Genomic DNA, 23,557 nt, shown 5'->3' with positions numbered 1-23,557 from the left:
AGATATTTCTTCCGACAGAGGACCGCAGTTTTCCTCCGAACTCTGGAATGCAGTGGCCCAAGGACTCGGTGTCAAATTACATCGCACCACAGCCCATCACCCACAGGCGAATGGCCTCTGTGAACGTTTCCACCGATCACTGAAAGCCGCCCTGAGGGCCAGCCTCCAGGACGCTGGATGGGCAGACAAGCTACCGTGTGTCCTGTTGGGCCTTCGCACAGCCCCCAAAGAAGACCTTCGCTCTTCATCAGCGGAGCTCGTGTACGGTCAGCCGCTGCAAGTCCCGGGGGATTTCCTGCCAGCTTCGACGAAGCCATGGTCCGCGTCTGACCAGCTTACTAGTCACCAGGAGGCGGCCAGATGCTTCGCACTGATGCCCACTTCGCACCACGGGCTGCAGAGTTCGCACGTTCCCCCGGAGCTTCACAAGGCTGAGTACGTCTTTATTCGCCATGATGCTCATAGGGATCCACTGAAGGCCCCATATACTGGTCCCTTCCGCGTGTTGGAGGTAGGGGACAAAACCTTCACGGTGGATGTCGGTGGTAAACTGGACCACATTTTGGTCGATCGCTTAAAGCCAGCACATCTGGACCTCGACCGCCCCGTCGAGACAGCACAACCGCCGAGACGAGGTCGGCCACCCATCGCCGTTACAGCAGACCAAGTGCAACCGCCCGCCAGCCGCCCAACAGCCTCCGCCTCAGGAGTACAGGAGTCGTTCCGACAGGCTCATCAGACCCCCTCACCGTTTGACTTTGTCCGTTAAAGCGAATTCTGGGGAGGGGCGGGCGCGCATGTGGCGGAGCCACTGAATGACTCTGGGCAACTGTATATAATTCCCTTTAACGATGTTCTAACACCAGCCTAAGCCTGTACCATTGTGTTAGACATTACTGTGTTTTGTATATAGTGTTTGTATGTACGGGGCGTGGCCCCTTTTAAGAGCGTGGGCAAACGCGATGACGTTACGTTGCAAACCACGTGACTGTCCGGGCTGTCCTCGTGGAATCCCCATCTTGTTAAGACCTGTTTTCGTGGTTCTCCTGTATCGATCTCGACAAACTGTTTGAACTCGTTTAGTCTTAACATTAAAGACCTGTTTGATTGATCTCCTGAGTCGACCTCAGTATTGGTTAGGAATTCGTCAATTCCTACAATAAGATAATGGCAAGTAGTTATCCTGAAGTGTTTCTTTGAAGCTTTTATTACATTTTATCCATGTTGTTGACTGAGGTCCCCTCCTTTGTAAGATGTGGGAAGGTCATGTTTGGGTGCGATACTAATTCCATTGTGTCATCTCTGGTGTGCTTGGCGCTGCTACACAATGCACAATTTACAATGAGGTGCAAGCTGTCAAACAGCTCACAGGAGCCTTGGATTAATGTGGTGTCCAGACATTTGTGCTACTGCTGTTTTTTGGTATGTCGAGTCCCAGTTAACGGTGATACTAGCACACCTCTGCCTGATACCTAATAATTTCCTGAGAACAGTCTTCACAGTCTCTATTCTTAGAAAGTATTTTTTTCTCTCTTTAGAGTAACATCCAACAGACATTCCAGAAGCTGCATGGAGTATTGCAGGAAGATTTCAGTGGCGAGGATCTGCAGATTATAGCTTGCCCCTCCATGGACCAGGTAAGAGCCAGCCGGGTGTAACATAATGGATAAACAGATTTGTGTGGTATTTCCCAGGATGAGCTCAATGGCTGTCCCTGGAACCATGACTCGTGTCAGCCCCTTTCTAAACAAGACTTCAGTGTGTGTTTTTATTTACTATTACTCATGGGTGGAAAGACTGAATACATAATTTAGTTGTCATTAGTATAACTTATTCAGTTGGAGGACTGAACCTATTATTGTGGAATCAGTTCAGAACTCCCTGGACTGATGCTCTGAAAATGTATTTTAACTTGTTAAGGAGCCAGTTTAAAACCTTGATTTCCGTGGCGCGTTCGTGTGAAATGTTTTAAATGCTAGCGAATCTCCTGTGGCATTGCTCATGGTTAGTCTGTTTTGTAAAGATGGCAGCGTTAATACCATGTAACATACAGTGTATTCTGTGGCTACTAGTAATTAGCTTTAAAGTCCTATGCCAGTAGTGATGAAACATATTCACATTCTTGTTATTATTTATCCAGATGTAGCTTCAAGAAGTTAGTAAACTGCTGTTAAAGTGGTTGGGCTTGTGCCTAGTCATCATTTCTAATTTAACCCCCACAAACTGCACAGTACCCCTTGTAATGCTGATGTTTCCTATGGGACGGGATGAATCTGGAAACCTAAGATGGTGGATCCTTATGGGGAAGTATTTTAATACAGATCAGATACAGGAGCTACCTCCTAAAGAAACCAAACAGCCTTATATTAAACTCTCCCCGCCTCACCATCTCCTGCAACGAGTTGGCTTGGGATAAAGTTTGCCACCTTGCATTAGGAGTTTACATTTTACATTTGTTTCCAAGATCCATTTTGAAATAAGAATGTTGTACAGCATAGAAACAGGCCATTCGGCCCAACAGGTCTATGCCGGTTATTTCAGATTTCCAGCATCCACAGTATTTTACTTTTGTATTAGGTCTATGCTGGTGTTTATGCTCCACATGGTATGTTTTTATATTTAATTAACATGAAGGAGGGTTGTATTGAGCTGCACTCAACCCTTGACAGAACTGAGTGGATTTGGGGTGTTGTGCCCTCTTTCGAAGCTGCATTTTAACCCCAGTCAAGCACTGACTCTAACACCAGCCTGACAACATGCTTCAAGAGGAAGGAGACACGAGTATTCCCGTGTGTAAGAAATCTATATCCTGATTTAAAAACTAGTTACTGCCACTTTAAAAGGGAATGGGAACTCTCCAGGACATCGATGACTCTTTTCCCAGTCAGTGAGTTACAGGCGAGGCCTGGAGTGGAGAAGGCCAAATCTGATGGGGTTATTTGGGGTAGGAGATGAAGTTCTCCTAAAACATTCAGTGCAGTTTGAACCGGGAATGGATCAGAAACTTGCAGACACCTTTCACCCATGTCCCTTCAAAATGGCCCTAACTTTATCCCCCTCTTTCTTTCAGGTAAACCTGATGTTGTCTGTTTCCAATTAGAATCACAGTCACACAGTGGAGAGAAAATGGGTCCATGTCTGACACTTAAAGCTGGGCATCAACGAGACGAGGAAGCACTGAGCGAGTTGGATGTTACTTGGCTGAAGAGAGTTTCAGGGAATACTGACTCTGTAATATGTAGCCACTGCAGAACTGTGCTGTCTAAAAGTTACAGCTGTTTGGTGAAGAACTTGACATGAGACCATTTACCTGTTCACCTCCTTAAAGCTACAGTGTGGTCTTAAACTGAGAGCCGCCTGTTCACAATTTCAGGTAAAATGTGACCTGACCTATTGTCAGTTCTTTAATGTCTGACCTGCCTACCAAAGACTCTGCTTCATCACTGAAGCGGCTGGGGTTACCTGAAGTAGTTGCTCATTTTGCAAAGCCTGAGGGTTCTTTTTTGTTTATTTTACTGGTGCATATGTATTTGTATATTTTCTATACTCGGTATGGGATTGTACATTAAACTGAGGAAATGTGATTGAAATTGGTACAGAAATGGTGATGGCTGGTAAAAGTTATGTAAATGAATGTTGAAGTGTCTTGTACTGGAGCACAGTTCAGAGTGACTCCCCCTTTATCCTTTGTGTTTAGTATTGTGTAATCCACAGTCTCCACTGCTTTTTTAAACCCCCATGTTTGTGCTGGTCAAGGTGAGGGATGTTAGTGTGAGGGAATGGAAGTGGAACTTTCCTATTTCAGGTACCTAGCATCAGTATCAAGGTATAGCACAGTTAGGTGCAGAGTAAAGCTCCCTCTACTCTGCCACAACACCATGCCTCAGCCCTAACCTCAATCACAGAAGCGGTCCTCTACTGTAACCCTTTTCATCGCTCAGCCTTTTGAGTGTCATTGCCGGTTAGTGCCGAATTAACAACTGGATTGAGACTGCACAAACTCGTATCATGTAAGGCCCTTAGAGTCAGAATACAGAGGAGACTCTTATCTTATCAGCCTGGGCTGGCGTTAAGCCCCGGTACCAGAAGTGAAAGACCAGTGTCCCAGCACACTGCAAGTTCCCTGTCAACCATTTTCACCATAGTACTGCAGAGATTGTATTGAGGTGAGGTCGGGGTGGTGTGATTTCATAGGGTTTATAGTTCATAGCTGCCTCAGCTCAGCCCATACGTTGGTCAGGAATGAATTACCAAGCCAGTGCTGGACTGGGGTTTTTCTATCCTTGTACATTCTGCTCTTGCTGTTTTGCACCAGTTTGATGCAGGCCCAGGCTGAAACCACCTTTGTTCAATAAGGGAACTGCAGTCTGCTTAGGTATCTGTGTACTGCCTGTCCATCGATTGCTGAGGTAGAACCAGTGCAAGTCACAGTTACATTTTCAAGTTGTAGCTGCAGTACAGATTGGCTCATAGATGACTCACTGTGGGAGTTTTCCTTAAGAGATGAATTGTAATTGTATATGAACCTTACTTCAAGGCAATTGCTGTGTAAATATACGACTGAAGCAACTTTGTTTCTCAAGTCTCGAACAAACTTCATAAATTTGTACTTTGAAGATCCTTTGATAGGCGATTTAACATTAACCGATTTAAAACAGACTGTGTTAAGGGGACACAGGTAAATTGGAATAAGGTCCCTTTCATTGACGAATCATTTGCATGTCCCTTATCACTGCTGTAAATGAAGTTGGGGATTACCTGAGGATTTTATTGCACTACGATAAAGCTTGGTTTAATGAACTAATCTCACACACGACAAAGATTAATCCCATATTACTGATCCTGAAATAAAAGTATCAAATTATTTTGCTGTTTGGTCACTGACAACAGCAGAAGTTTCATTCGCCCCATTTTTCTTTGTGTTTTTAAAATCTCGAGCTCCAGTGTTAATTGGGCCAGTAATCAGTATAAATGTACGAAGAACCATTCGTCAGTCTTTCACTATCGTATCACCTGTATGGACAAATGATTGTTATCTAAGATACTTGATTGGAAATGATAAAATCGTGTGTGTGGGGGGTGGGTCACAGTTGGGAGTCAGCTTCCGTGAAATTCAAGTACTTTGGAATTGAAGCGTTTGCTTTCAATTGGCTTTGCGATAAAGTCCTTCACCATGCAACTCCCCATTTCCGCAGTGGGTAATTCTGTGTGACATGCAGAGACCAGGAAAGCCCAAGGGTTGGTCCCTGCCCTGTGCTGAGTTAGCTGATCTAAGGTAGGTCAGTCAGTGCGTAGGATGCCGAGCTTCCCTTTCCTCTCTGGGGTGAGGGCAGTCAGGAATGGTATAGTACTGGAGGGCCAGAGCCCGATGGCGACATAAGTTACTCCCTTAGTGAGAGGTTTAAAACGTCCTTAGCTGCTTTGGATGCAGCAGTGATTTATTCCAGAAATCGTCCATTTGGGTGCAGGATAGGATATTCTGTGGGGTTAAAGTCTATACGTGCTTTATTTTAGTGGTGGTGTCCAGGAAGTTTTCAGGTTCTGTTGACACCTGTTCCAACCAACGGATTTGTGTTAAAACAGCTTGCATTGAAGCACGTGCTGTAACATGAATGTATATGTTGTGAAATAACTCAACACAATAATTAGGGGGAAATGCACGATGTACATAGTTGGTTTCCTTGTATGGAATGAAATGACATTTTACTACAGTGTATATAATTGGGACAGGGGTGTGGCAGTACAGTTACTATAAAAGGTATATCGGCATTTTATACTTTAGAAGATTTTTTAATTTTGACTCCTAGTTGATGCTTTCAGTAGTCTATTCCAGAGACGATTAGAGACAGCTAACAAGAGCACCCGATTTATTGATTCTGAAGTGTTTTAAAGGGTTTACATATGTAAATTGTATGTACATAATGAGATTAATAATATAAACATGCTTGTCCCCACAGTTTCTCGATGCAATCTGATAGTTTTAATAAAATGTTTTCAAGAAAGTGTGTGCTGCTTTTGAACTCGTCCTCTTCAAGGCTAAGATGCATGGCAAAATGGTTTTAACCGATACTGAAAAGGCAGGCTACAGATCTCATTTCAGACTTGAATTAACAAGTGAATTTATTGCACGATAAAGAAGTGAATATATAACAGCAATTTCTGAAAGTACTGTGGTGCTCCTTTATACACATGCTATTGTGTGGTTGGCGGACATACTCGGGATCTAGTGGGTCCACTGGGGAAAGATTTCCTCTGTGTGCTGGGTATAGTTGTAATTGTAACCGGTGCCTCTTAAATGCCTTGATGATTTGGTCGTACCTAGAGCAGAGAGGGAATCCTCCACCAGTGTCAGAAATGGATTTCACTCTTGTTCACCAGCCTTTGATACCTGGGCAACATTTGTTCCTTTGAGTACCAGTAAAAGGATACTGAGGGTAACTGCACCAATCCCACACCCCCACGGAGGGAGCGTGGGCAGATACAGGGCCACAACTCCAGCGCTGCTTCACCCAACCCATGCTCCCTTTGAACGTGGCTTTCTACTGGTGGCGTGGGATTGGTGAATCTATTCTTTAGAGCCATGGAAAGGGTAACTGAAGATTCACCAGAATGATACCAGGAATGAGCCATAGAATCACGAAGAAAGGCTCAAAAATTGGGCCCTTTTTCACTGGAATCGAGAAGGTGGGGGGGGTGGGCGGTGCTACTAAGAGGTTTTCAAAATTGTACAGGTAAATAGTGAAAGGTTGTTTCTGCTGGCTGGTGAATTAGTAAAGAGGGGCAAAGAGAGGATCATTACCAAAAGAACAAAGACGAGGTAGTTAAAAGAAATGTTTTCACACACAGGGTTATTAGAGCAATTGGCTGAGTCAGAGGCTAGAGCATCATTTAAAAGGCAATTGGACAAGTGTTTCAAAAGGAAGAATATGAAGCGATATGGGATTAGAGCGGCTCCAGTTCAAGAGATTATAACCAGCACGATGGGCTCCTCTGTGCTGTCATTTCTATTAGTCATTTAGAGGCTGTGACTGACTACAAAACTTACATTAAATCTCCACTTGGGTTACTTCAAGACAGAGAACTGTCAGGAAGTGGACACGGTATTTTTCTATACAGCCTTTTTTTCCAGGTTACGAGAATACGAAAATGAGCAGGAAAAGACCAGTTGGGCCATCAAGCCTGCCCCACACACATGATTCCTGGAGCATCGTGACTGGACAAAATACTCTGGGAAATTCCTCTCCGCCCCCTCAGGCATTCAAAACAAGTCCAGATGGCATTGACCATGTGTACCTTATGTTAAACCACTTACCTTTTATATGATGCAATCTCTGCCCCAGCCAACAACCGGTCTAGCTCCCTTTTGAAGGCGTGCAGAGAGTCAGCACGCACACTCTGGGGTGGGGGGGAAGAATGCCTCACATCCAGTCTATTCCTACTCTTGTGTAGTTTATTCATATGTCCCCTGGTCCTCCCCAATCTGTCAAACTGGAATGATCTATCAGTAATTACAAAATCCAGCCCTATCCTTATTTTATAGACCTCTTATCAGGTTGCATCTGAGTATGCTGTGCTAAAGCAAATTGATGCAGGCCCTTGAGCCTATCTGAGCAACTGAGGTTTTTTAAGCTAGGAATCATTCTTGTAGCTCTCCTCTGATCCTTTTTCATTATATCACCCACCATGTGAGGGGACCAAAACTGGGTACAGTACTCCAGATGCAGTCTAACCAACAACCTGTATAACGATAGAATGATGTCCTTTGAATACAAACCCAAATACCCTGTTTGCTTTGGCTATGGCTTCTCTGCATTGCTCGTGATTCAGTGATCTGTGAATAATAATGCCTGGATCCTTTTCTCAATCACTTTCAGTATTCTGCCCTGTAAATTCTAAGTATATTCTGTGTTGGTCCTACCCACATGCATGACACTGCATTTCTCTAGGTCAAATGCCATTTGCCGTTATTTGCCCCATTCCCCTAGCGCATCTAAACCTTTTTTTTGCAGAAGATTGTACTCCTACAGTCATAACCCCCTCTCAAATTTTAGTATCATCTGCAAACTTGCTGACCATACCAAATGTAAAATTCTATCTCATTCAATTCTGATTGTAGTCTGCCAATTCTCTTTTATGTTCAGAAACCCAATTCGTCACAATCAGGTAGCAGTGAACAGACACATGAATCTCATGGTTATAGTCAGGTATACACGCACAATGGCATAAATCTCATAGGTCACATTCAAGTAGAGGTGGACGCGAGCATAAATCTATCCATGAGTTCATTAGTTGTGATTCTGTGCTACAAAGTACGTACTGAGACTAGGAGATCGACGAGAATCTACATAGTGAGAATACATTGACAAATTCACAGTTGTGTATGTCTTCTCGGGATAAGAAAGTGGTTCGCTTGTGAATAGTTCCTTTAGTTTGTAACTGTGGGGAAGTTGCACTGGAGTTTTGGCTCCCACCAGTCTCTGCTGATGCAACGTGTGAATGTGGTGAGATGGAGCTGGTGGAAATGTCAACATTCTGAAAGTGGACTATTCAAAGATGTCGGATTTGTTGAAGAATTCTGTGGATTTTCTGGTTCACTTTATTGAGGTATTTCTCTTCCATTGTGATGATTGACTCTGCTGTATGGAAGTGTTCGAGGTCTCTCAGCTGTGAAGAGAGAACGGGAGAGAAAAAATGTAGTAAAGATTTTAACCTTGGCACTGCTAAATAAAAGCACCCTTGGATGCACCAGAGGCAAGGAAAGTCAAGCCACCAGGGGGAGCATCAATCGATGGGAGTACAGCTCAAAGATTTTGGCACTCCAGTGTTGTGATCCTAATGGTGACCCTCGCTCCAGCTGAGCAAGGCTCTTGCGTGGGATTGTTGGATTCAACCCACAGACTGAAGGTCGTATTGTCATACTTTTAAGAAGCAGTGACCTCATTGCTTTGGGCTATGGGTGCCACGCGCAATTCACAATGCCACTGAAGGTGATCTCCCATTCTTATAAAATTTGAACTTAATCCCTCATCTATTATGCAATAAATAGGGGTTGACTTATTTAACTATAAGGTCAGTAAGACTCCATCACCAAGACCACCTACTTTCACCTGTCTCCAATAGCAAAATGCTGGAAATACTCAGCAGGCCAGGCAGCATCCGTGGAGAGAGAAACAGTTAACGTTTCAGGTCTGGGACCCTTCATCAGAACTGGAAATGTAACATATTAAGCAGGTGCAGAGACAGGAGGGGGTGGGGGGGGGGGGGGGTTAGTAGGAGAGGAAGGAATTGAAAGAACATACTGTGAAAATGTTGCAAATAGGAATGGCAAAATCATACAGCATGAAAAATGGGGGCAGGGATTATTATCTGAAATTGTTGAACTCGATGTTGAGTCCAGAAGACTGTAAAGTGCCTAATCGAAAGATGAGGTGCTGTTCCTCGAGCTTACGTTGAGCTTCATTGGAACAATGTAATAGGCCGAGGACAGAGAGATCAGAGTGGGAGTGAAGTGGAGAATTAAAGTGACAGGCGACCGGAAGCTCAGGGTCACCCTTACGGACTGAACGGAGGTGTTCCGCAAAGCGGTCGCCCAATCTGCGTTTAGTCTCCCTAATATAGAGGAGACCGCACCGGGAGCAGCGAATACAGTATATTAAATTGCAAGAAGTACAAGTAAATCGCTGTTTCACCTGGAAGGGGTGTTTGGGGCCCTGGACAGTGGGAAGGGAGAAGGTAAAAGGGCATATGTTGCATCTCCTGCGCTTGCACGGGAAGGTGCCAGGTGAAGGAGAAGAGCTGTTGGGGGGGATTGAGGAGTGGACCAGGGTGTCGCGGAGTCAGTGGTCCCTTCAGAATGCTGAAAGGAGAGGTGAGGGGAAGATGTGTTTGGTGGTGGGATCACATTGGAGGTGGCGGAAATGGCGGAGGATGATCCTGTAGCGGTACCACCGAGTGTCTCTTACTTATTGTACATAATTCCCTTTAACTATGTTTGTATAGAGTTTGCATGTACGGGGCGTTGCCCCTTTAAGAACGCGACCTGACGCGATGAAGTCACGTCGCACATCACGTGACTGCCCTAAGCGCGGGCAAACGCGATGTCACGTCGCACATTACGTGACCGCCCCAAGCGCGGGAAAACATCACGACGCAATCCACAGGACTGCCTACTCAGTCCTCATGGCGTCCCCGTTCGGCTAAGACCTGTTCCAAGGCTCTCCTGCATCGATCCTTGTTGTTTTCTGTACTTCGTCAAATCCTTCATTAAAGACCTGTTGGATTGTTTCTCCTGAGTCAATCTCGGTGATTTGGTTAGGAATACGCCTATTCCTACAATCCATTGAATGTGGAGGCTGGTGGGGTGAAAGGTGAGGACAAGGGGAACCCTATCGTGGTTCTGGGAGAGAGGGGAAGGGGTGAGAGCAGAAGTGCGGGAAATGGAACGGACACGGTCAAGGGCCGTGTCAACCACAGTAGAGGGGAATCCTCAGTTGAGGAAAAAAGGAAGACATGTCAGAAGCACTGGTATGGAAGGTGGCATCGTCAGAACAGGCGCAGCGGAGACTGAGAAACTGGGAGAACGGAATAGAGTCCTTACAGGCAGCAGGGTGGGAGGAAGTGTAGTCCAGGTAGCCGTGGGAGTCGGTGGGCTTGTAGTGGATGTTTGTTGAAAGCCGATCGCCAGAAATGGAGATGGAGAAGTCAAGGAAAGGAAGGGAAGAGTCAGAGATGGACCATGTGATGGTGAGGGAAGGGTGGAAATTGGAAGTAAAGTGAATGAAATTTTCTAGTTCAGGGCGAGAGCAGGAAACGGCACCGATACAGTCATCGATGTACCGGAAAAAGAGGTGAGGGAGGGGACCGGAGTAGGACTGGAACAAAGAGTGTTCCACATATCCCATGAACAGGCAGGCATAGCTAGGACCCATGCGGGTTCCCATAGCAACACCTTTAATTTGGAGGAAGTGAGTGGAGTCAGAGGAGAAGTTGTTCAATGTGAGAACAAGTTCAGCCAGGCGGAGGAGGGTGGTGGTGGATGGGGACTGGTTGAGCCTCTGTTCAAGGAAGAAACGGAGTGCCCTCAGGCCATCCTGGTGGGGGATGGAGGCGTAGAGGGATTGGATGTCCATAGTGAAAAGGAGACTGTTGGGGCCAGGAAACTGTTAAAGTGACAGAGGGCGTCGGAAGAGTCACAGAAATCACAGAAACCCCACAGTGCAGATAGAGGCCATTTCGGCCCATCGAGCCTGCACCGACACATATCCCACCCGATCCCCGTAACCCCTACACCAACACATATCCCACTCTATCCCCGTAACACTAAGGGTCAATTTATCGTAGCCAATCAACCTAACCTGCACATCTTTGGACTGTGGGAGGAAACCGGAGCACCCGGAGTCATGAATGTAGGTGGGAAGAGACTGGACAATGGGAGAAAAAAGAGTCGAGATAGGAAGAGATAAGTTCCGTGGGGCAAGAACAGGCTGAAACGATGGGTTTACCAGGGCAATCCTGTTTGTGGATCTTGGGAAGGAGTTAGAAGCGGGTTGTACGGGGTTGGGGGACTATGAGGTTGGCAGCCATGGAGGGAAGATCTCCAGAGGAGATGAGGTCAGTGACAGTCTTGGAAATAATGGCTTGATGTTTGCTAGTGGGGTCGTGGTCCAGGCGGAGGTAGGAGGAGGTGTCGGAGAGTTGGCGTTCAGCTTCCGCACGGTAGAGGTTGGTTCGCCAAACAACAACAGCACCACCCTTAGCAGCAGGTTTAATGATAATGTTAGGGTTGGATCGGAGAGAACGGAGTGCTGCAAGTTCAGAGGGAGGGGTAGGTTGGAGTGAGAGAGGGGAGCAGAGAAATGGAGACGGCCGATGTCACGTCGGCAGTTAGCAATGAAAAGATCTAGAGAGGGTAAGAGGCCAGAGGGAGGGGTCCAAGTAGAACGAGAATTTAGAAAACGGGAGAAAGGGTCAGCCGTGCGGGGGGGAAAACTCCTGGCCAGAGAAGTGGGCACGGAGACGAAGGCGACGGAAGAAGAGCTCAGCATCGTGCCGAGCTCGAAATTAATTCAGATGGGGGCATAACGGGATGAAGCTCAGGCCTTTGCTGAGGACTGATCGTTCGAGGTCAGAGAGGGAAAGGTCAGAGGGGATAGTGAAAACACGGCAGGGGGTGAGATTGGAAGAAGGGATGGGATCAGAGGAAAGTAATGAGGAAGAAGGTTCCGGAGGGGCGTTGGTGTCCAACAGTTGATGAAGCTTGCGATCCTTGACATCAGAAAGGAAGAAAAAAAGTTTTTTGTTGAAGCGTCAGATGAGTCGAAGGATGAAATGGAATCCACGTGGAATAACTGAACCGGAGACAGTTACCGAGGAAAGAGATGTGGCTGTGAAACCGAGTCTCGCCCCTCCCTATCTCTGTAATCTCCTCCAGCCCTACAACCCTCCGAGACTGCTGCGCTCCTCCAATTCTGGCCTCTTGCCCACCCCCGATTTTAATCACTCCGCCATTGCCTTCAGCTTCTTAGGCCTTAACTCTGGAATTCCCTCCCTAAACCGCTGCCTCTCTACCTCGTTCTCCTTCTTTAAGACGCTCCTTAAAACCTATCTCTTTGACCAAGCTTTTGGTCATCTGCCCTAATATCTCTTTATGGGGCTCGGTGTCACATTTTGTCTGATAACACTCCTGTGAAGCACCTTGGGATGCTTCACTATGTTCAAGGCGCTATAGAAATGCAAGATGTTGGTGTTTGATCCCAAGTATTCCTTTAAGCATCGCTTGTTGACCCAGGCGCTGTGTTGTGGGAAACTGACTTGTCTCACAGAAAAAAAAAAACTCACAGAAACCCCACAGTGCAGATAGAGGCCATTTCGGCCCATCGAGCCTGCACCGACACATATCCCACCCGATCCCCGTAACCCCTACACCAACACATATCCCACCCTATCCCCGTAACCCCACGTATTTAATCCCCCTAACACTAACGGTCAATTTTTATCATAGCCAATCAACCTAACCCGCACATCTTTGGACTGTGGGAGGAAACCGGAGCACCCGGAGGAAACCCACGCAAACACGGGGAGAATGTGCAAACTCCACACAGACAGTCGCCCGAGGCTGGATTCGAACCCGGGTCCCTGGCGCTGTGAGGCAACAGTGCTAACCACTGTGCCACCGTGCTGTGGCAAATCAGCAGAAATTTTCTGCGTCTTTCTGTACCCTCAGCCAATTTATTGAGACATCGCTCCTCGTTATAGTTCTCTGTGGCAGGACTATGTTATACCACTGAATATAAAACAGCGTTTTCAAACTTAAAGCCTATATTAAACAGCTGAGTCATCGGCAATGTTTGCACTCAACACGAGTCCAATATCTCAGTTGTGATGTCGGTGTGGAAACTGACAAGTGAAAGCCTCAAAATTGCTAAATGTTTGAAGTCTTGCTCAACAAGAGCTCACATTGGAGAGATTTCCCCCACATTGGCTTCCCCGTTTCTTGGGCTTGGGTAAAAGGTGGGAGAGGTCTTTCTGGTACTGCACTACACCAACAACGGCCTCAGCAAGAACTCCTAATCCACCACGGGAAGTAAGAGGGAGAAACGAGTATCATTTGTAGTCATGTAAATAACGGAAGGGAAGGAGGAAGCAAGGATAAATAAATAAAGGGGACTTTCATCAGCAAGTTTTGTAAAGTGATCGGTAAATAGTATAAATATTTGTGAAGCTTTGTACCTTTCAATGCCAGTAATGTGCAATTTTTTTCTTTAACATTGCTTCAGTAAATTGGGCTGTAGTGGAGCTGAGGTAAAAATCAGAAACTGTATTGCAGGTTCTGGACTATCTGGGAGCAGTCACAACTGTGCATCAGTTGGAACGACTCAGATTATCAGGTGCTCAGCCTGTTCTGCCCCCATTTAGGCACAGTTAGTCATTATACAGCTCGGGATGGCACATGGCAGTGAGGGCCTGGCACCTCCACCCTTACTGAAGCCCTAAAAAGGGATGGCGCCATAATCTGTTGAGAACACTTGAACAGTGGTCCAATCACTCAACGCCCTTGCAGAACGGGCGTTGCTTAGTAGGACCCATTAGCAATGTCGGGTCCTCTTAAAGGGGAGTCTGCTTGTAGTTATAGTTAATTTGCTATAAATTAATATTGAAATTTTATATGCATTTTTTTTTCTGGTTTCACCACTGAAGCACTTCATTCTTTATTAAAGCTGCACCCCATCTCCCATCTACGGGTGGCTGGCAAATATACTCTCTAATAGGTTGGAGCTTCAGTAGCCCCATGATGTCCCACTAGGCATTCTACTCTCTGCCAGTTGTGGAGCAGGAAGAGGAGGATCTGATGAGGTATACAAGGCCTGTGTGTTTACACTTTAGACACCCAATGTAGCTGCATCTATATCAGCACTTGGGTATACAGACCAAGGTAATCGCACCTGAACATCTCCAAGGAGATGTATGTGGACACTGAGCTACGGGTGGCTGGCAAACAAACTCTCTAACTGCATTTGGAGAAAAATAAAAGGTGACATCACAGGGAAAAGAGTAAGTGATTGGTTGGTGAGTATTTTGCTCACATCCCTTATCTTTTAAAGCCCAGGAAATGTATTACTAATTGTAAGGTTTCATTAGTACTAGTTTACTAGCAGTAATAAATCCTATTTGGTGTAGTAGGGTTTATTAAAATAAATTAATTAAGACTCAATAAAGATGGCAGAGCAGGTGATGTGTTGTGACTGCAGTGTGTGGGAGCTCCTGGACGCCAGTGTGATCCAGGACTAACACGTCTGTGGCTCGAGGAGCTTCGGCTCAGAGTTGATGAGCTGGAGGCCGAGTTGCGGACACTGCGATGCATCAGGGAGGGGGAATGTTACCTGGACACTTTATTCCAGGAGGCAGTCACACCCCTTAGGATAGGGTCTTCTGATTTGGTCAGTGGTCAGGGACAGGAGGATGTGACCAAGTGAGACTGGGACCCAGGCGGTGGAGGAGCCTCAGCCTTTGCAATTGTCCAACAGGTTTGAGGTTCTTGCGGCCTGTATGAATGAAAGTGGTGGCTGCAGGGTGGATGAGCAAACTGACCATGGCACCGAGGCACAGGAAGCCATTCAAGCGGGGGGAGTTAATAGGAATGTAGTGGTAATTGGGGACAGCATAGTCAGGGGGATAGATACAGTTCTCTGCGGCCAAGCGTGAGAGTCCAGACGGCTGTGTTGCCTGCCCGGTGCTAGGGTTCGGGACATCTGCTCTGGGCTGGAGAGGAACTTGCAGTGAGAGGGGGAGGAGCCAGTGGTTGTGGTCCATGTAGGTACCAATGACATAGGTAGAACTAGGAAGGAGGCTCTGCTGAGAGAGTATGAGCAGCTGGGGGCTAAATTAAAAAGCAGAACCGCAAGGGTAATAATGTCTGCATTATTACCTGAGCCACGAGCAAATTGGCATAGGGTAAATAAAATTAGAGAGATGAATGCGTGGCTCAAAGACTGGTGTGGGAAAAATGGGTTTCAATTCCTGGGGCACTGGCACCAGTACTGGGGAAAGTGGGATCTGTATTGTTGGGATGGTCTTCACCTGAACCGTGCTGGGACCAGTGTTCTGGCGAGTCGTATAACTAGGGCGGTAGAGAGGGCTTTAAACTAAATATTGGGGGCATGAGATCAAATTTGGGAAGATGTGGTAATTCAAAGATTAGAGACAAGGCAATAGAGAAAGGTATTAATATGGGACATGATAAACAGACCGTGACAGGAAGGGATAGAGAGTACAAATCTAAGAGTAAATCAACAGATAAGGCTAGAGGTTACAAAAATTAATAAAAGGACAAAACTAAAGGCTCTGCAACTGAATGCACGTAGCATTCGAAACAAAACAGATGAATTGAATAGAAATAAATAAATATGATCTGATAGCCATTACAGAAACATGGCTGCAGGATGACATAGATTGGGACCTGAATATTGAAGGGTACATGACATTTAGGAAGGTGGAGGGGTGGCTCTGTTAATTAATGATGGTATTAGCACAATAGAGAGGGATGACCTAAGTTCAGGAAACCAGGATGTAGAAGCGGTTTGGGTAGAAATAAGAAATAATAAAGGCAAGAAGTCACTTGTGGGAGTGGTGTACAGGCCGCCTAACAGTTACCACATGGTAGGATGGAGTATAAAGGAAGAAATAATGGGAGCTTGTCAGAGGGGTACGGCAATAATCATGGGGGATTTTAATCTGCATATAGACTGGAAAAATCAGATGGGCAAAGGTAGCATAGATGAGGAGTTCATGGAATGTTTTTGGGATAGTTTCTTACAACAGCACGTTCTGGAGCCAACCAGAGAGCAGGCTATACTAGACCTGGTATTGTGCAACGAGATAGGATTAATTAATGACCTCTTAGTGAAGGCGTCCCTAGGTAGCAGCGATCATATGATTGAATTTTACATTCAGTTTGAGAGAAGAGTGGGTCCAAGACTAGTATTTTAAACTTAAATAAGTGCAATTATGAGGGCATGAAAGCAGAGCTAGCTAAAGTGAACCGGCAAATTAGGTTAAGGGATAGGTCAATAGAGTTGCAGTGCAGACATTTAAGGGGATATTTCAAAATACGCAGAATATATACATTCCAACAAGAAAGAAAAATTCCAAGGGGAGGACCCACCATCTGTGGTTAACTAAAAAAGTTAAAGATAGTATTAAACTTAAAGAAAAAGCATATAATTGCAGAAAGATGGGTGGCAGGTCAGAAGATTGGACAGAATATAAAAAACAGCAAAGAATGACGAAAAGATTAATAAGGAGAAAAAATTAGAGTACGAGAAAACTAGCTCGAAATGCAAAAACAGATTGTAAGAGTTTCTATAGATATTTAAAAAAGAAAAGAGTTAACAAAGTGAGCGTTGGTCCTATAAAAAGTGAGTCTGGGGAATTAATAATGGAAAATAAGGAGATGGCAGTTGAATTGAACAGGTATTTTGCATCGGTCTTCACTATAGAGGATACAAGTAACATCCCAGAAATAGCTGTAAATCAGGAAATGAAAGGGAGGGAGGAACTCAAAAAATTATAATCACCAGGGAAGTGGTACTGAGCAAATTGTTGGAGCTGCGGGCTGACAAGTCCCCAGGTCCTGATGGACTTCATCCTAGGATCTTAAAAGAAGTGGCTAATGAGATAGTTGATGCGTTGGTTTTAATTTTCCAAAATTCCCTAGATTCAGGGAAGGTTCCATTAGATTGGAAAACAGCGAATGTAACTCCTTTATTCAAAAAGGGAGGGAGACAGAAAGCAGGAAACTACAGGCCAGTTAGCTTAACATCTGTTATAGGGAAGATGGTAGAAGCTATTATTAAAGACATTATAGCAGGGCACTTAGAAAAGTTCAAAGTAATCAGGCAGAGTCAACATGGTTTTGTGCAAGGGAAATCATGTTTAACCAATTTATTGGAGTTCTTTGAGGAAGTAACATGTGCTGTGGATAAAGGGGAACCGGTGGATGTACTGTACTTAGATTTCCAGAAGGCATTTGATAAGGTGCCACATCAAAGGTTATTGCGGAAAATAAAAGCTCATGGTGTAGGGGGTAACATATTGGCATGGAGAGAAGATTGGCTAGCTAACAGGAAACAGAGAGTTGGCATAAATGGGTCATTTTCTGGTTGGCAAGATAGAACGAGTGGTGTGCCACAGGGATATAAATGACTTGGATGAAGGGACCGAAGGTATGGTTGCTAAATTTGCTGATGAAACAAAGATAGGTAGGAAAGTAAATTGTGAAGAGGACATAAGGAGGCTACAAAGGGATATAGATGGGTTAAGTGAGTGGGCAAAGATCTGGCGAATGGAGTATAATGTGGGAAAATGTGAAGTTGTCCATTTTGGCAGGAAGAATAAAAAAGCATATTATCTAAATGGTGAGAGATTGCAGAGCTCTGAGATGCAGAGGGATCTGGGTGTCCTCGTGCATGCATTGCAAAAGGTTACTATGCAGGTACAGCAAGTAATTAGGAAAGCTAATAAAATTTTATTGTTTATTGCGAGGGGAATTGAATACAAAAGTAGGGAGGTTATGCTTCAGTTATACAGGGCATCAGTGAGACCACATCTGGAGTACTGTGTACAGTATTGGTCTCCTTATTTAAGGAAGGATGTAAATGCGCTGGAAGCAGTTCAGAGAAGGTTTACTAGACTAATACCTGGAATGGGCGGGTTGTCTTATGAGGAAAGGTTGGACAGGCTAGGCTTGTATCCGCTGGAGTTTAGAAGAGTAAGAGGTGACTTGATTGAAACATGTAAGATCTTGAGGGGTCTGGACAGGGTGGATGTGGAGAGGATGTTTCCTCTTGGAGAATCTAGAACTAGGGGTCACTGTTTAAAAATAAGAGGTCGCCCATTTAAGACAGAGACGAGGAGACATTTTTTCTCAGAGGGTCGTGATTCTTTGGAACTCTCTTCCTCAGAGGGCGTTGGAAGCAGAGTCTTTGAATATTTTTAAGGCAGAGGTAGATAGATTCTTGGTAAGCAAGGGGGTGAAAAGTTATCGGGGGTAGGCGGGAATGTGGAGTAATCGGATCAGCCATGATCTTACTGAATGGCGGAGCAGGCTTGAAGGGCCAAGTGGCCTTTTCCAGCTCCTAATTCGTATGTACGTATGTTCGTATGTACATGAGAGGCTGTCGTAAAACTATGCAGTTTCCTGGATCAGATCTTTAAACCACTTCAAGGACAGAGATGGCTGTGTCAGTGTCTGTTAAGGGAACTGCCTCTTTGTCCCACTGTCTCTGTGACAGGATTGCATTACCAGCCTCAGCGAATAGCAGTCATGCAGTGATTTACCAGGGAATAGCAGACATGCAGTGATTTACCAGGGAATAGCAGTCATGCAGTGATTTACCTGGGAATAGCAGACATGCAGTGATTTACCAGGGAATAGCAGACATGCAGTGATTTACCTGGGAATAGCAGACATGCAGTGATTTACCTGGGAATAGCAGACATGCAGTGATTTACCTGGGAATAGCAGACATAAGGAACACTTTACTCTTTAAATACTGTCAGACACTTACTACAAGTTTTGCTCCCATGTTAAATCTTACATTCCTTTTCTTTGTTTCGAATGTGGTATAAATCTGGTCTTGTGAGATGACTCGGATGCTGATGTAAGAGTTTAATTTCAGGCTAATTGAACAATACGGCGGTGCGTGGACATGATGAGAGTAATCCCGCCACTGCCACCGTTTCTTGGTGAGTCCCTGCTCAGTGAAGTAAGATCCACATAAAGGGGTCACATTGATCCTGTGGAAAGAGATCACAACATGTCTCAGATCCAGTGTCACTGTAATCGACCCGAATAAGAAGTTTTACCGTTTCTCTTTTAGTGCATTATTTTCCATCGATTTTGTGTTCCCATTATTGCCGGGCTGTGGGACAGTATCCACTTACGGGCACCCAGGTAGTCCCATAGCTGGCACAGCATGGGTTGAACTTCTTAAAGTGGGCCGGTCTCCTGGTGCGGAGCCTCACTCAATGGAAGTGTGGATCGGAGAATCGGGCACAGCGGTAAGTGTACCTGAATGGCAGTGCTCCTGATTTTCCAGTGATTTATTGTAATGAAATTAAATTGCATTTATATATGTGTTCAGGATGTCTGAAAGCCCTTTACTTTTCAATTGCTTTTGAAGGGTAGTCATGTTGTCCAATTCAGTAGCCAATTGATGCACAAGGTCCCGTACACAGCAATGAAAGACTTACATTATATAATGCCTTTCATGACCTCAAGACGTCCTACAGCACTTTAAAGCCAATTAAGTACTTTTGCAGTTTTGTCACTGTTGGAACATAGGAAACACGGCAGCCAATTTGCACACCGCAAGGTCCCACAAACAGCAATGTGATAATGACCAGATAATCTGTTTCAAGTAATGTTGGCCAGGACACCAGGAAGAACTCCCCTGCCCTCCTTCAAACTAGTGCCATGGAATTTTTTACGTCCACGTGAAGGCAGATGGGACCTCAGTTTAACTTCGCGTCCGAAAGAGTGCACCTCTGACAGTGCAGCATTCCCTCGGTACTGCACTGGAGTGTGAGCCTAGATTTTGTGCTCAAGTCTGGCATATGGGAACAGTAGCATAGTGGTTATGTTACTGGACTAGTAATCTAGAGGCCTGAACGAATGATCCGGTCACATGAGTTCAAATCCCACCATGGCAATGAGAGAATTTAGATTCAGTTAATTAAATAAATCTAGAATAAAAAGTTGGTATCAGTAATAGTGACTATGAAACTACTGGATTGTTGTAAAAACATGGTTCACTAATGTCCTTTAGGGAAGGAAACTTTCTGTCCTTACCCAGTCTGGCCTATATGTGACTCCAGACCCACAGCAATGTGGTTGACTCTTAATCTGCCCTCTGAAATGGCCTAGCCATTTATTTCAGGCTCACCACCTTCTCAAGTGTAATTAGGGATGGGTAATAAATGCTGGCTTTCCCAGTGACACCCACATCCAGTGAATGATTTAAAAAAAAGTATGGCTGGAAATTTACAGCACTCATGTATCCTATTTTGAGGATATTTATAAATGAAAGTCACACTTCCCGGTCATGTTTTGTTGATATCACCACTATTGTTGTAACAAAACATGACCGTGTGATGGGAAAAGTATTACTGGATCTAAATGCGACACTTATCAAACGTGGCCATTATAAGCAAGTCTTTTAATATATTATAAATGGGTTTTCATGATGTGACCTCCATTATGCTCTGGAATGGCTGACAATCAACAGTTTTAGCATGTCTACTCACTCCCATGGGGGCACAGTAGTTCCAATGCTGTGGGGCATGGCAGGTTGCTATGGCATGTTGACATGTTCTAGCTGTCATGGAGACCTGTATTATTCAATGGGGGGTGGGGGTCAAGCTTCTTTCATGGAAATGAAGTGATAAAACTTTTTAGGGATGAGTGTAATCCTCAATTCCCCTTTGAAATATTGTACCATGTGATTTGGAGAGGTCTTTATAGATAGCACTTGATCCATGCGATCTCCTGGATTGGTTTCCATCGGCTGAGGGGGGAAGAATTTTCCAGAGTATTTTTTCCCCTTATTGGCCCCGAGTTTTTCTCTGTTTTTGCCTCCCAGATTACATGGCTATGAGGGGGCAGGGCTAGTGCTTAGTCACAATGCTCTGTGTGGTAAACCACTGTTGTTAGTATTGTTGTTCACTGTTAGTACTGTTGTTCACTCTTGCATATTGTTGTACTTGTCTGTGCATGCCTCAGCTGACTCCGCCCCTGGCTCCACCCTCATGGCTGGGTATAAAGGTCGCTGCTCAGAAGCCTCCGGCCCTTTTGGATACCAGGCAACCACAAGAGGCATGCTCTGTTCTTTGGTAATAAAAGCCTGTTTATTACTTTCTCAATCTCCAGTCTTTTGTAGCAATTGATAGTGCATCAATTTTATTACCAAAGTTAAATGTTGGCTGCGGATGCTGATCAACCGATGGCGCAAAACGCTGAGCAGCAGGCGCTGCTGCGAGCCCTCAGACCAACATGCCTGGACCTAGACCCCCAAGAAGCGGGTTCATCGACTAAATTCGCACAATGGCTGCGTTGCTTTGAGGCGTATCTGGAAGCCTCGACCGTGACTCTTGATGAAAATAAACTGAAAATCCTGGCCTCGAAGGTGAGCCACCAAGTCTATACTTTAATCCAAGATGCGACGACCTACGCGGCGGCTATCGACCTACTGAAAGGGCAGTATGCACGCCCGGTTAACACGGTCTATGCCAGGCACCTTTTAAGATCTCGCAGACAGCAGCCCGGGGAATCGGTGGAAGCCTTCCTACGGGCACTGCGGGTACTCGGACGCGGCTGCGACTGCAAGGAAGTATCGGCCGCGGCACATGCGGAGGGACTGATACGAGACGCTTTCGTTGCGGGTCTAAGGTCCGACTACTCCCGGCAGAGGCTGCTGGAGAAGGGTGAAATAGACCTGACAAAGGCAGTGTCCCTCGCGCTCTCGCTCGACGCGGCCCACAGAAATATGGACGCTTTTTCCCCTCATCGCCCCGCGCCGTGGACGCCGCAATCTTGGGCCATGGGACCGCCACCTCCGACTGCTGCAGCGATGTCCAAGGCACAAAAATGCTATTTTTGTGGCCAAGCTAAACACCCTAGAGCACGCTGCCCCGCGAAGAATGCTACCTGCTCCGGCTGCGGGAAGAAAGGTCACTACGTTAGCGCCTGCAAAGGGAAGACCGCTAACGCCAGCAGCGCTGCGTGCGAACCGTGGGCGCAGCCATCTTGTCCGCCATCTTGGGCTCCCCCAGCCGCGTGGGGATTGGGACCGTGGGCGCCGCCATTTTGTCCGCCATCTTGGACGCCTCCGACTTCAACCACGGGGGACCCGGACTCAACCACCGCCTCATCTGACGACCACATCGACTCGCTCGACCATACGCTGGCCTCCGTGACGCTGGACCAATCTCTCCCTCATCAACTGTCCAGGTCCATGATGGATATTACGGTAAACGGCCGCGCCACTACCTGCCTTTTTGACAGCGGGAGCACGGAGAGCTTTATCCACCCCGACACGGTGCGCAGTTACTCTCTCCCGGTCCTGCCGACGCGCCATCGGATCTCTTTGGCTTCCAAAGCCCAGTCAGCGGACGTCGGTGGCTACTGTGTAGTGACCCTTTCAGTAAGGGGCACAGAATACAAAAATTTTAAACTTCTGGTCCTGCCCCATCTCTGCGCTGCCGTTCTACTGGGGTTGGATTTTCAGTGCCACCTTAAGAGTGTCACATTAGCGTATGACGGACCCCTCCCCCCACTCACAGTCTGCAGCCAGCAGCTTTTAAATCGCCCGCCGTGCACCATTTGCAGCCTCTCCACCCTTAAAGTCCCCCCCCCCTCCTTGTTCGCTAACCTCACCCGCGACTGTAAGCCCATCGCTACCAAAAGCAGGCGTTACAGTGTTGGGGATAGGAGCTTCATTAAATCTGAGGTAGCGAGACTCCTGAAGGAAGGGATTATTGAAAGTAGCACCAGCCCATGGCGAGCACAAGTGGTGGTAGTGAAGACTGGCGAAAAACAGCGCCTAGTTATTGACTACAGCCAGACGATCAATCGCTACACCCAACTAGATGCATACCCACTCCCCCGCATATCTGACATGGTCAATCAGATAGCACAATACCGGGTGTTCTCGACGATTGATCTGAAGTCGGCATACCACCAGCTCCCCATCAGGGCTGAGGACCGCCAGTACACAGCTTTTGAAGCTGACGGTCGGCTCTATCACTTTCTCAGAGTTCCCTTCGGCGTCACCAACGGAGTTTCTGTCTTCCAACGGGAGATGGACCGGATGGTTGACCAGAACGCGCTCCAGGCCACTTTCCCATATCTAGACAACGTCACCATCTGCGGCCACGACCAGCAGGACCACGACGTTAATCTAGAGAAATTCCTCCGGACGGCCCAGCGGCTGAATCTCACATACAACAAAGACAAATGTATGTTTCGTACTACGCGCCTTGCTATTCTTGGCTGCGTAGTGGA

General features: G+C 46.1%; 2 protein-coding genes across 3 annotated transcripts in view; one reads left to right on the top strand and one right to left on the bottom strand.

The window, feature by feature from the left end:
- Positions 1 to 6,005, top strand: part of cog3 (component of oligomeric golgi complex 3) — a 78,515-nt gene extending 72,510 nt beyond the window's left edge. For both annotated transcript variants that reach the window (XM_086006491.1, XM_086006492.1), the window contains exons 22-23: positions 1,539 to 1,637; positions 3,071 to 6,005. In XM_086006491.1, the coding sequence (XP_085862617.1) occupies positions 1,539 to 1,637; positions 3,071 to 3,100 (129 nt within the window). In that variant the 3' untranslated portion in view covers positions 3,101 to 6,005. The remainder of the gene's footprint in view (positions 1 to 1,538; positions 1,638 to 3,070) is intronic.
- Positions 6,006 to 6,089: 84 nt separating this feature from the next.
- LOC147107444 (glutamate-rich protein 6-like) overlaps positions 6,090 to 23,557 on the bottom strand; it is a 34,969-nt gene continuing 17,501 nt past the window's right edge. The window contains exons 6-7 of the mRNA XM_086007391.1: positions 19,065 to 19,293; positions 6,090 to 8,664 (exon numbers count right to left, since the gene is read on the bottom strand). Of these exons, the coding sequence (XP_085863517.1) occupies positions 8,548 to 8,664; positions 19,065 to 19,293 (346 nt within the window). The 3' untranslated portion in view covers positions 6,090 to 8,547. The remainder of the gene's footprint in view (positions 8,665 to 19,064; positions 19,294 to 23,557) is intronic.

Source organism: Somniosus microcephalus, chromosome 14 (genome assembly GCF_052327205.1).
Source record: "Somniosus microcephalus isolate GS21.2 chromosome 14, FLI_Smic_1.0, whole genome shotgun sequence".
NCBI classification, from domain to species: Eukaryota; Metazoa; Chordata; class Chondrichthyes; order Squaliformes; family Somniosidae; genus Somniosus; species Somniosus microcephalus.
This window is presented reverse-complemented; position numbering and strand designations above follow the sequence as displayed.